This window comes from Callorhinus ursinus, unplaced genomic scaffold (genome assembly GCF_003265705.2).
Source record: "Callorhinus ursinus isolate GAN/ISIS: 27379988/994484 unplaced genomic scaffold, GSC_fseal_2.0 scaffold10, whole genome shotgun sequence".
In the NCBI taxonomy this organism is placed as follows: Eukaryota; Metazoa; Chordata; class Mammalia; order Carnivora; family Otariidae; genus Callorhinus; species Callorhinus ursinus.
The window spans coordinates 60,916,028-60,930,212 of NW_027397072.1; the positions used below are offsets into that span (position 1 = coordinate 60,916,028).

Genomic DNA, 14,185 nt, shown 5'->3' on the forward strand with positions numbered 1-14,185 from the left:
TGGGCAGAACACCGAGTCCTCCACCCCGCCCACCCCTGCAGTTAGCCTGTCGGTTGTGGTACTTTGCCAGCTGGGACCTGAGGAAAGGAGGATGACGCTAATCCACCCGGGTGGGGAATACCCTCTTTTTATTTGCCTTAGCAAGAATTTCCATTCTAAACCTGAGGGTAAGGGCTCATCGATATTTCTGGCAGCGGCTACGACGCCCTAGACGTCGGAGTCCCACGGAGGCCTCTCTGGGACTAGTCTGGCTCTGGCCGGGAGTTCAGTCCCACGCACTCCTACCCCAGCGTGGGTGGCGGTGGGATGAGGGGTTGTGGCGGAGCGACAGGCAGTTTTTCTGGTTTCTCCACAAACAAGAAGAGGAGAGCGTTCACTCAGCCCTTGCGAGAGGGCCTGGTACTTTCGTTCTAAAGCTTTCGTTTCCTCGGGGAACAGAATTGCTACACGCAGTAGGTGCGTTGTCTTTAGTCTTCCCTGTTCCCTCTGCGGGGCTAGAAGGGGTTAAACCTCAGGCTCCGGCGTCGCGGTGGAAGGTGAGGCAGGAAGGTCTAAGGGGTGGGGGTACGACTTGGGCGCAAGAGAGGTGTGGATGGAGGGGATAGTTTCCTTCCTGCCGGAGCGGCCTTGTTAGCAAGGAGGGGTGAGCGGGAAGTTTCTTGGACCTGACTGAAGGAGGGGAAGGGCTTTCTTGGCCAAAGACTGGGGGTTAGGCCTTGGATGAATTTCCAAGAGTATACGGTAGATTCTACAATTGAGTATAACGGTAGCACAATAAAGTTGTGAGGGTCGCCTTTGAAAAATCCGCACACTTTCCCACCCCCGTGAGACAATGACACACGGCTGTATGGAAATGAGTGTTGAAAGATCACGGGATGTGAGACTTAGTCTGGCCATTTTGGTGTTTTTCACATGCCCCGCTACTTCTCTATTTGCAACGAATGGTTTCTCTAAGTCCAAGAGGTGAAAAGAAAGTCCATCGTCTCCTCCAGTTATCATTGGTTCGTGGAGAAGGGACTCAAACCCCGTAAAGATCCTGACACGTGGGAAGAGATTCTGTTGCAATGACTAGTTCTAATTCTTTATGTAAAAGAAGCACTTAAACGAAAATCTTAACGAAGGCAACCGACAATGAAAACCTTACAGTATGGGATGCATTTCTCAGGGTTTAGCTTTCAAGGATAATAAACCTCATATGGAACAACTGATTTCTGATAACTTCTGAGATCTTTTCAGTGCTGTACGTCGATGAAACAACCAAATTTGAGACAGAACGCATTTCCTCCTTTAAATGTTAACTTGTTTGAGAAGTCGCTTGATTGTTGCTAAATGAAAATGATCTTGAGGGTTTGGAAGACCATTCCGTTACTGACACATACACACTGAAGAGGGTTTTTTGTTTTTTTAAGACCTCTTCAAATTACTCAGGACAGGAGGTTTCCTAATTCTCAACAGGTTTGGGAACTGCTCAGAGCCAAGAGATTGTAATGTGTCATTTATTGACTTTGCGTGAAACATTCAGTCTTTGAACCAAAGGAAAGAAAGCATCCATTTTCTTCAATTAAAAAGATTTTTTTAAATTTAAGTGTACTTGACACACAATGTTACATTAGTTTCATGTGTAAAACATGGTGATTCAACTTCTGTATATGATATTCTGTGCTCACCACAAATATAGCTACCATCTGTTACCACCCTATAACCTATTACGAATCATTGCCTTTTATTCCGGTAACTTATTCCATAATTGGAACTGTATTTCTCACTCCTCTTCCTTCTGGCAACCATCAGTTTCTTCGTTTTTTTAAATTCCACTTATGGGTGAAATCATATGGTATTCGTCTTTCTCAGTCTGACTTACTTCATTTAGAATAGAATAATAACCTGTTCAGTCCATCCATGTTGTCGCAAATGGAGGGATCTTATCCTTAGAAAGGATATGTTAATAATAGTATTTAACTTCATCCCCAGGGAAAGCTTTGATACAAAGTGTTCTTTCAAGAACTTACTCATGCACTTATTTACCCAGAGGGTTTATTTCTCTTTCTGAGTTAAAGGTTAATTCTGAATTAAATGAAATCTTTGGTCTTAAGTAATGAAAGGTGGAGAAAAGATAAAGAGTGAGACAGAAATACTTTCTCTGGGAGGGGATTGCAGTCAGGGATATACCTTAAGTGCTGAGAATCAGCCCCTCAATGAATCCCAGCCCTTTCTCAGAATCAAACTAGCAGATTAAATGGCCTGGCAGAAGGAATTCAGATCATCTGTATATAATGATGACCACACAGAGCTTCTCTATATACAAGGTGTTCTCCACATAATTCTGTGTCCTTTCGTGAAAATGCCCTTGAGCCCAAATTTACTTAGGCTACCCTAAATCAGAGCTTTAATCCTGTGTCTCAAAGTTTTCACTGGTGTATCCAGGTGAAGTCTTATTTTCTTCTTTCCCTTCCAGTCTGCCAGCTCCCATACTGTATTTACCTGAATTGAAACTCAGCAGGAGGCAATCTGCCTTTTGTAGTCCTAGCTGCTAAACTGATTTCTATGGTGAAGGGTTTTGTGGAAGTATATATTTGACTTCCTCATTATTTTGTGTCAAGGATATACTCTCAATAAGTGGCCACAAACATTTAGTAATTTGCAAGTAAGGACTGGGTTTTAAAGGGTTGGAAAGCACAAACTAATTCTAAGAATCACATCTTCACAATAAGGAGCTGGTAAGAGCTCCACCCTCCCACAAATTTTAAGCAAGTTCATTTGAATTATGAAACTGCATGAATTAAAAAGCACCACTGTTTTTTATCTGTATGACCACCATACCACAACATTGCCATGCAATCATTATTTTATAAAATATTGCTGGTTCCTCATTTTAAAGTAATGTGAGCTGATTTATTAATCAGAAGATCTGTTTTTGCAAAACAATAATTAGGTAACTTAATTTTCATACACCTCCTTCCTGGCAACAAGAGAGTTATATCAGATTTTACTCCATTCTCTAATTTGTTTTTAAGGGCGTTTATTCAAATTGTGAAAAGTAACAACTTGTTTTAGATGATAATTACTCTTAAATTATTTTGCATTTAATTTGTGGGGGTTTTTTGGTGGGGGGAGGTTTTACTTGTGCATGAAAGGAGCAGATTCTTCTCATTTTGCTAATAGTTTGTTGTCATTTAGTTATTTTGTCAAAGTATAATCGATGTTTTTAGATCTACTGATCAATTTATTTTAAATACTTGACTGCTTAACTATCATTGAGGCGAGTAAAATATATAGACTGATCTGATTATTTTTTCCTGGCAAACTCATTTTTAATTTCTAATAGGAAAAGTTTATTGAATTGACTACTTGTGTTCTCAAACAACACTGAATGGTACAAAATAACAAAACATCACTCTGTATTCTTTGTTTTTATTACCCTCCTCAGAGACAACCATTCTTGATTATTTTTATTTTTATTTATTTTTATTGGTATATTTTATCATAATCCAGAATGCTACACTAAATCCTTGATAATTAGAAGCTTTTACCTAATAAATGTCCTTCAAGTTTATGTTTCAATATGCATATAATGAAAAGGATATTATTGGAGAGTACAAAATAATGTTTTTAAATAAAAGTTCGTTTTTATCCCTAAAGGTGATGACATATTTCTCTGTGAAAGTAAAACACAAAAGATGTTCATTACTTTTACTTTTTCTTTCTTTCTAGTTATAATTATTCAATATGTTTCCATTGACTGAGGAAAACAAGCATGTGGCCCAGTTGTTGCTCAGTACTGGTACCTGTCCAAGATGTGTTTACAGATTCTGTGGTGTGGATTTTCATGCACCTTACAAACTTCCCTACAAGGTACTTTCATTTTGTTTCTAAAGAAAGTTTCTCTATTCTAAAATGAATACCTGTACATTTGAGGGCAAGTATCTGTCCATAACTCTTCATTAAATTAAAAAAAAACTATAATAAAATAATTACTGATAATGGTAAATTTGGAATTTCCTTTTAGTACCATTAAACTGTAAGTTCCTTCTTAAGTGATTACATCTAGCATTTAATGTAGTGGGATCTTTGTGGAGCACATCCCTGGTGTATTTAATGTTTGTATATACCTCTCCTGAAGAGAACACAGGTACCACAAATAGTACTTCTAACCAGATAGTAGTAAGATGTGACAGGGGAGGATGACAGTCCCGAGATCTTCTGTTAAGTGGAAGCATTGGGGATTTGGCTGCCTTTTTTCTTTTTCTGTTTTCTGTATTACCATTTGTACTTACAAATAGGTATTTGCAACCCTCCAGAAGTAAATGCTTATCATCATCATTTACCGCTGTTAATAATAGCAAAAATAATATACAGGGATCTTTGACATTTATGGTAATATACAGAGAGCTTTGACTAACAGAATACTTTCACAAAAAATATGTAACATATTTTGTGAGGTATACTTGATTCCAATAGTGACATTCTTTTTAGAGACAGATAGTAATTATATATATGTAAATATATACCTATATAAACACTATGTATACACACATGCACACTCAGTTTCTTACAATTTTTAAAAATTGCTCGGGAGTTAGTATCAATCATTTTTCCTGTGTATTATTTGTTTCTATTATTTTGGAAATAATTATATCTAATATTCATATAACATTTTTATATGTCAAGCTCTCATCTAATCCTAATAATAACCTATTAGGTAAGTACATACTATGATTGTCTCTATTTTCAGATGAAGAAACTGAGGCACAGAGAGGTTAAACAACCTGCCCAAAGTTACACAGCTATTAAGTGAGCAAGCTAGGATATGAACTGTCTGTCTGAATCCAAAGCCTAGAATCTGGAGCTAGAAGACATGGATTTGAATCCCAGTTCCAGCTTCAGTTTTCTCCTCTCTAAATGGGAATGATGATAACATCTACCTCACAGGATTTTAAGGGACAATTTCTAATAAAGTATGTGAAAACACTTTGAAAATGGTACATATGCTATGATGATTAATATATATGTGTGTAAATTCATTTATACACACTATGACTATGAAGTAATCATACTGGTTTTGTGTAATTCTCCTTACACATTTTTCAGACACATTATATGATTCTATTATTCTGTGCATTTGTTTTCATATTTAAAATATGTTTTAAGATTTAAAATATATATTATATAAAGAGACTTAGTGTTGCCAAGTTTTATTTGTATCATTTTATGTAAAAACACATGAAAATATTTGAAGACAAGTTTTTTTGTAAATGTACCTAAATTTTGATCTTTGTAGTCATCTAACTATGTATGTACACATACATATACATGTACTATGTTATACTGAGATTATAGAACTTAGGTAATAAACATATTTGTGTGGGTCATGACATACCTATATGTGTATGTGTGTATTAGTATTTCTGTTAAAGATGAAATAGAGCTGCTGTCCTAATAAAATGAATTAAATTTGTTCGAGTGAAAGATTTTTTTCTTTAGAGTCAGTAAATTGTAATCTGAGTAAATTTTTTAAAAGGATATCTATTCAACAACTGAATAATAAAATCTATCTAATTTAGACAAAACAGAAAAAATCCTCTGAGTATTTAGATGGGTGGAATGTCTGAAATATGAGAATGGTTTCAAAAGAATGCAACTTTTAACATTTTAGTACAAAGGGTGACAGAAATGAGGCAAACCAGAATGTAATAGAGGGCTTCTTTTTAATTAATGCATATAAATGGTTTTTGTAATTACTGTGCCAATTTTCAGGATTGCCAGGAACTGTTTACCTTTGTTTAGTAACTTGTCTTGAAATTATTTTTACTTAATAGATGTATAATCTCTAATTTTTCAGATTTCATATTAATATTATACAGATGTTTTTGATTGTGAGATTATTAAATAACCTAGCAAGGAGGATGGAAATTCAGTTTGTATTTCTCTTTATTGATGATTAGAATTGAAGTTTATTTTTACTAAAATTAGCAAGTGAATGACCCTCACAACGTAACTACAAACCAAATTACAGGCATACCTCATAGATATTGTGGGTTTGGTTCCAGACCACCATAATAAAGTGAATATCATGATGAAGTGAGTCAAAGTAATTTTTTGGTTTCCCAGTGCAGATGAAACTTATATGCTGTAGTCTATAGTATAATAGCATTGTGTCTAAAAAATGTACATACTTAATTAAAAAATAATTTATTGCTAAAAAGTGCTAACCATCATCTGAGCTTTCAGTGAGTCGTGATCCCTAATCACAGATCACTATCACAAGTATAATAATGAAAAAGTTTCAAATATTGTGAGAATTACTAAAATGTGACACACACACACAAAGTGAACAAATGCTGTTGGAAAATGGTGCTGATAGACTTGCTTGATATAAGGTTGCCGCAAACCTTCAATTTATAAAGATGCAGTATCTGCAAAGCACAATAAACTGAAGCACAGTAAAATGAGTTATGCCTGTAATAAATTTGTTAATGGAATCTTCTGCCTCAGATTTAGGACTTTAGCTTCAGTAATATATGAAACTCTTTTAGAAAAATATTCACACATATATTGTGGGAGTTAGGTAATTCTCTTTTAAATTCCCCAGAAAGCCAATGCTGGCTAATAAAATTAATCGATTGCTCCAAAATTGATATAAATCAACATTGTATAAGTCTGCAATATATCATAATTTCACTCCTGTTTTCATCTTAACCTTAAGGGCATTGTAAAAGGGTTATTACTTTTTTCAAATTAACTTTCCAGGAGTTGCTCGATGAACTACAGAAATTTCTGGAAACTGAAAAAGATGAATTAATTTTGGAAGTTCCAAACCCACCTCCTAAGAAAATTCGACTACAAGAACTAGAAGATGGGATTGATGGGATTGATAATCTGAGTCAAAATGGAGAGGGAAGGGTCTCCGTTATTGAAGATGGTAGCATTGCTTCCAAGAACTCAAATTTAAATGTGTGCAATGTATGTCTAGGAATTCTTCAAGAATTCTGTGAAAAAGAGTTCATTAAAAAGGTAAATAATCTGTTTTTTATTATATGTGCAATTATGTAGAAATTTTTGGTCTTAAAGCCTAGAATTCTTGTATCTAAAGTAACAATACCATTCATTTCAACCTGTATTACATCAATGGATCATTAAAACATTTCTTAATTAAAAAATAAACAAGCCTACTATTCTCAAATTACTTTTTTATTAACAAGATAACTGAAAATTAATGAAGTAGGTGTCCATGTATTTCAGTCATGAATACTACTCAAATGAAGAAAAATATAGTGGTTTTTCCCTCTGCTGTTTAACATAGCTAACTAAGGAGTTAGAGTAAAGCTCTTAGTCATACCTTTTAGTGTCTTGAAAAGACAAGTGTTACAGTTTTATGGAAGATACATGATTGAATGTGGGATTGCCTTTTGTTTCCAGCTGTCAAGAGTGCCAAATTTGGCTTTATTTTGTTTAAAAATCTTAAGTTATGAGGTGATCTAAGAGAAAATTATTTTGATATTCAACAGATTGTTCTGCAAGTGAGTCCTCGCTGTGTTGGCATCTCGTGATATCAGTCTTCAGGGTCATAGTTAGCAAATACTTGCTTTGGGGATGCTTATGAGAAATCCCAGAGGTGAAAGTTTAGAAGTGTAGTGCCATCTCCTGGACCAAAACCCATGTTATGAAGATTAGTGTAAAATTTTCAGGGGTGCCTGGGTGGCTCAGTTGATTAAGTGTTGCCTTCAGCTCAGGTCATGATCCCAGGGTCCTGGGATTGAGCCCGCATCGGGCTCCCTGCTCAGCGGGAAGCCTGCTTCTTCCTCTCTGACTCCCCCTGCTTATTTTCCGTTTCTTGCTGTGTCTCTCTCTGTCAAATAAATAAATTAAATAAATAAATTAAAAATAAATAAATAAAATTTTCAGCAATTCCTGAGAATTTATATATATAAATGCTGTTTTATGTTAAAAAATGCTTTTATGTAATACTTTTTTAGGTGTGCCAAAAAGTTGAGGCCTCTGGGTTTGAATTTACCAACTTGGTATTTTCAGTCTCCTTTCCACCACAGCTATCTGTAAGAGAGGTAAGGTCATTTAAATGCATAAAACTATATGTGAAATGCATGCTAGAAATATCTCAAAAAATGGAGACGTAAAAATATTCCTTACCATATTGTATTTTCCATTTTTTTGTGTACTTATTGAATGATAGATGACTGAAAGCATGGCACTATTATAGCTGCTTAATAATGTTGAATGAATGGGTGAGAAAAGGAATTATTAAGTTAGTTTATCATAGGACTGGGTTTTGTTTGTTGTTTGTTTGTTTTAGTTTTTAATACTGTGTCAGCAGGATTGAGAATATCACATGGTTCATTCTTCTGTGGGAAGTTATGTAATAAAAGCATAGTGCCTTTGAGCATGAAAATCCCAAAGGTCAGGAGTCCTCTAAAGGAATTGAAAGGTAGAGATTTCAGAGAATTTCTCTTATTTTCAACATGTAAAATGACTAGTTTAAGTCACTTTTTGAAGACTTAGTGAAGAAAATAGTGCTCTTTATGCCATTGAAAAGACTGTCTTTTTTTTTTTAAGGTCCTCATTCTATAGCATATATTCATTAAGCTTTAGATCTGTATGAGGCATGTTGGTCAGAGAAGGAGATTTGACCAGAACATCAGAGATGTTTTGGGGTGGATGTATGCATGTTATAATGGTCCGGGTATAGGGTCATTTCAGTTATGACGAACCTTCTTATTTTCTGGAGTAAAATACAAAAAGATGGCACCCCTTTTAGTCAACAGGAAAAGGGAAAGAAATAACCTCATGTTTATTTTAACTTTATTCCTTTGTTAAGTGAAAAAAATAATAGTAGTCATTACTGTAACATTCTTGTGTGTCAAAACGGGCATGAATACATAAAACTATCCTATAGGGAAAATGACCTTTGTAATTTCAAATTACAACAATGAGTTCTAAACATATCCATTTATGTGTGTAAGGTGTCTTTTTCCTAAGAATCTGAAAGCATCACTAGAACATTATATCTCATACCATCACCTTCTTTGGGTGAGCAAAATATGTTGGAGCAAATAATGTGTTTATTAGCCCCCAACATGCTGAAGATTGATTTAAAGACCTTTTGAAGCTGGATGAATGATAGAAAAGAGCTGGGAAGTGAAAAAGAGTAGAATAGTTTTAATATCTCTGTCAATGGTAAGATGATAGAACAGGTAGAAGAAAGGGGATGATGATGATGTATGGAGGTTTATAAACACATAAAGTCATTTTCTAGTCAATCATCAAAGCATTTCTCTTTGATAGGTCATTTTCAGGATCCGATTTTGGTAGCAAAAACCAGACTTCTGAAAGCTAAGTGGATCAAAAAGTTGCAGTGTTTAGAAGAAATAAGAAGCATATTTTCTAAGTGTGGTTGTATATCTTACCACCAAACTCTTCCTCTCAGAGTTTATATTTTGACATTAAAATTTTTATTTTCCATTTTTATCACTTAAGTGATGATTTTAACATATCCATTTAATGTTTATTGAATAGTTATGAAGTGTTTATATTCCATATTAGAAATAGAAAATACTATTTAAAAAAAATAGAATTATAAATTCTACTTCTTGTAACTGATTTTAACCCCTAAACTATTTTACAGAAATATGTGACTATTCCAGTTATTGGGGAATTAATACATTTCCACAGTATAGTGTGTTAAGTGACTCATTGTTTTCCTTTGTATTGAGTAATATATTTTTACTCATTCATTTCTTAAGAATAATAATTATTCAAAAAGTACACAGTGTTACACACCGTATACAATTTTCAGAACCCAGATTTCTTTAGCAAATTGTTTATGGTTCACTTTGCAATTTTTTTCCATTATTATGTTTTATTACTTTTTTTTTAAGATTTTTTATTTTTTATTTGACGGAGAGAGAGAAAGAGTACAAGCAGGGAGAGCAGCAGGCAGAGGCAGAGGGAGAAGCAGGCTCCCTGCTGAGTGTGGGGTTTGATCCCAGGACCCCGGGTCTATGACCTGAGCTGAAGGCAGATGCTTAACCGTCTGAGCCACCCAGGCGCCCCTGTTTTGTTACTTTGTTTGTTGCTGTCTTTCCTTGGAGTTGAGATATGTTATGTAGACCAGAGTGGATATGAATTGCTTTTCAAACTAGTTAACTTATTTGTTACATATCCCAATTTAAACAAATTACACATTTTGAGAGTACTCTTGCCTTTTGAATAAAATTCTGTGATTTCTCTAGTGACATGTTTCTTTTACATTGTAGTTTTTCAACTTACATCTTATAAAACTTAGAACTTGTGTGTAGAATAAATTAATACATTGGAGTTGATTCATGCTAGTTATCTCATAACTCAGAGTGGAATATACAGTTGAGTGAATTTGAATGATTCAGTGTTTTCTATTTCTAGAAAATTATGATCACAGGTGTATTGATTTAAAAGCAAATAATTTTTTATCAGTATGGTGGTATTATGTATCTGCTTACAGAAGAACCAAGGAAAAGGATGACCTCAGGTAAAGGTTTTTTTTTTTTTAAATCAAACTATTAAATTTATATTAACTCCTTCATATTCAGCCCTGTCAATCCCTTTCTGGCTAAGCTATAGTTTTTATTTATCATCATTATAAAAGCACTAATTTAAAAGCTTAAGAAGAAAAGCTTGCAGATTATATAATCAACATCTTCCACTGAGTTTGGGAGAATATGGAGGGAGAGGTGGAATACGTCTGTGTGTATTTTCCTAGGAACTGTCTGATCTGCTTAGGGCAGTTTTAGATTGAATACTACTAGAGAGGAGGAAAACAAGCAGATTATCTGATAAAACCGTTAGACATCAAGTAAGACATGGTAAGCAGAATAAATGGGAGCAGTATCCAGAGACTCTCAAAAGACCACAATATGGAATCTAGCTAGGTGTAATACTCAGAGCCTCCAAAGTCTTTATAACAGTATACAAAATTTGAATGATAAAGTTGAGATTATAAGGGTTAGTAATAAGTATATCACGACTGTCATGATGACTTTCTGGATTTGGGCTCACCACTTGAATGTAACAATGGAAGGATGTCTTTTTTATGAGAGTCGGATTTATTAAAAGGAGAGATATAATAGTGTGATATGGCAAGAAATTATATACCTACGTTGAGATCTGAGACTGTAAGTGGAGGGATGCTGCACACCATCTAGAGGAGAATAAAGAAGAGGGAAATAGGATAGATACAAGAATGGAAGTGTGTTGAATGACCTTTGGCCAAGGGAAGAAGGTGATGAATTACAGATATAAGATAGTCATAAAGGTTAGTGTTTACAGTAGTATGAGGGACTCTCATTGTTTGGGTACTTGATGGAAATCACCTTTGGTTAAAAGTACATTGACAGCTCTTGAATAAAATAGTGGTTCTCAAACTCTAATATGCATAGGACTCATTTGGGGAGTTTCCCAGGTCCCTTCCTTAGGAGATTCTGATATAGTAGGTTGGTGGGACCCATGAATTTGTGTTTCTAACAAGCTCATGGGTGAGGTTGGTACTGCTACAAAGGAGCACACTTTGAGAACCGCTGTCCTAAAGGATAATGGCAGAAATAATCTAGTCTGATAATAAACTGATAACTTTTTAAAAATTTATATTCCTGATAGGAAGAGAGAAACAGGCATAATTGAATGTATCCTATACTTTTTTTTTTAGAATAAAAATTCAGTTTATTCATCTGTTTATGACACTACACAAGAGGCGAAGTGTTTCATGTCATAGATTTCACTTCCAACTCTTTGGTATGTTTCTTTGGCTAAAAGGAGATTAGACATGAGAGGCAGGCAATGCTTAGGCAACTGAAATAAGGATGGGGAGGGGCGATGCCAATCTCATCCTTGCAGGGCTGTTTTCTAGAACTGTTAGCTGGAAACAAAGGAGCACCACTCCTGGATGCTCATGCTGTCGTGGGCCTCAGTCATCCCCACCACACAGGTACAGCAGTGCTTTCTGGAAGTCACCCTCATGTCTTGCTGGATGCAGTAGTACAGGGACTTGCTGTACTTTCTCTTGAATTCAGACCTAATTTTCAACATGTCCTCTTCACTGCAAGAGATCATGATAGATCATGATCCTTTTTTTTTTTAAGATTTTATTTATTTATTTGACAGAGACACAGTGAGAGAGGGAGCACAAGCAGGGGGCAGTGGGAGAGGGAGAAGCAGGCTTCCTGCTGAGCAGGGAGCCTGACGTGGGGCTCAATCCCAGGACCCTGGGATCATGACCTGAGCCGAAGGCAGATGCTTAACAACTGAGCCACCCAGGTGCCCTGATAGATCATGATTCTAATCAGAACTTTATTGCAATTCCCCTTGCCTTTCATGGAGTCATACAGTTGGTCAGCAAAATACAGGGGCTTGTTCTGACTGCTCTGGACCCAGTTCAGGAAAGCATTTTCTAGGTCTCCTTTGACCTCCTTCTTGATGCTCTCCAGTATGTCATAAGGGCTATAGCTCTTGTACCTTTCAAATACTTTCTGGAGGTGACACACACTCTGCTTGGTCATGATGCTGATCCACTTGGGCACATCAGTTCCTTTCCTCTTCACTCCAGCATCATAGACATCGCAGGCATCTTAGTCAATCAGTTCATAATCAATGACAGAGCCATCCTCTGCTCTTCTACCATTTGCAAGGGCAACCATCAGCTTGCGGAAGTCACCAGATGTGTCAGAAATGATGTCCTTCTCCAGATCAATCTTGTACATTTCCTTGTAGACTCTGTTAATTTCCTGATGCTCTTGGTTGCTCCTTGAGCAGATGATCTCAGTGAGGGAGTCTTCATCAGTCCTCAGCCCCTTCACGGAGGCTTTCAGCTCAGAAGCATCATACAGAGCAGGTCCCCTGTGATTAGGCCCCAAATCACAGTTTTTAGGTGGCTGGACAAGGCTGACTTCAGTGCTGATACAAGTTCTTTTTGAATCCTTCTTTGGTAGGTGAAGGCAATATCCTGTCTCTGTTCATTGCTGTGGTTGGTCAAAATGTTGACAATGGTGACCTCATCCACACCTCTGGTCATTTCAGTGATGGCCATTTCAATGTTCAGAGCATCATACTCAACATCAAAATTCGTGTACGCTTTGACCAAACTGTATGCACTTGGGGGCGTGGAGAGGTGAGCTTGCAGAGAATTTCGTGAACAGTAAACAATTTGAAGCTGGGCCAGGCACCAAGAGCTGCAAGCACCCCAGTTGTGCAGTCTTTATCCTTCATTTTTGATAGGTTGATGTCAAACAGTACAAAGAAAAAGCAGTCAGAGAAAAATGACAGAGGAATCTAGGCTGGAAGATAAATTAAAAGGGTTGGGAGGTTCAGAGAAAGTGCAATTCAGACTTTATTTAAAACCAAATTACCCCAACTGATAAAAGAAAGTTTAAGGATCAAAATACATCCCAATGAAGAAGAAATCTGGGCATCTCTTTCTCTCTGTGTTTGCATAAACGTTTGTATTTATATATTTATATATATTTGACTTTTTATTTTGAAAAATTTTAAAAAGTAATAAGACTAGCTGAATGAGCCCCTGTGTATGTATCATCCAGCTCTAATTGTAATTTTTTTGCCAAACTGAAATCAGTTTCCAAAAAAAGATACACAAAAGTCAGAGTAATGCAAATGTAAGAAGGAGGCTTAGCTCTGTAGTAGCAACTGGAAAATAAAATCTCAAATGAGTAGAGGCTTGTAAGAATTGTTAAGGAAGACTTGGGCATACTTCAAGTTATGATTATAGCAAGAGATGAAAAAGGGGATGTATTTGGAACTGATATTGTTGATGGATGATACAGAGAGAGCGGAACTTATGAAAATCTTATTTTGCTTCTGTCCTTTCTGTCAAGGAAAATGATCCTCAACCTAAATGGGTAGACTGATCATTGATTGGTGAGGAAGAGTGAAAGCTCCACATGGTGAAGCTTCTCTAAATGGGTTCAGGTATTCGGGACTGAATGAATGACATTCCAGGATGGATTCAGAAAGAACTTGCAGTTGTCGATGATCTTTGAGAGCTTTTAAAGGATAGCAGATTTTCCAAATGACTGGAGACAGAGAAGGCAGTTTCAGTTTTCTAAAGGTGGTTTTGTTAACTACCAACTGGTGAGCTTGAACCTAAAACCCTGGCAAGGTTCTAGATCAGGAGCTAAAGAGTACATTG

The 14,185-nt window shown here is 36.0% G+C and overlaps 1 protein-coding gene and 1 pseudogene across 4 annotated transcripts in view; one reads left to right on the forward strand and one right to left on the reverse strand.

Annotated features, from left to right (window-relative positions):
- The first annotated feature begins 118 nt into the window (after window positions 1–118).
- Window positions 119–14,185, forward strand: part of PUS10 (pseudouridine synthase 10) — a 70,842-nt gene continuing 56,775 nt past the window's right edge. Inside the window, exons 1-4 of one of the 4 annotated variants that reach the window (XR_012379818.1) lie at window positions 119–456; window positions 3,712–3,852; window positions 6,748–7,011; window positions 7,974–8,060. Coding sequence is in view for 2 of the 4 variants with exons in the window: in XM_025868682.2 (XP_025724467.1) it covers window positions 3,727–3,852; window positions 6,748–7,011; window positions 7,974–8,060 (477 nt within the window). In the remaining 2 variants the exon portion in view is untranslated. The other 3 variants (XM_025868682.2, XM_025868683.2, XM_073897677.1) reach the window with 3 other exon arrangements.
- Window positions 11,924–13,298, reverse strand: LOC112821407 (annexin A2-like; annotated as a pseudogene).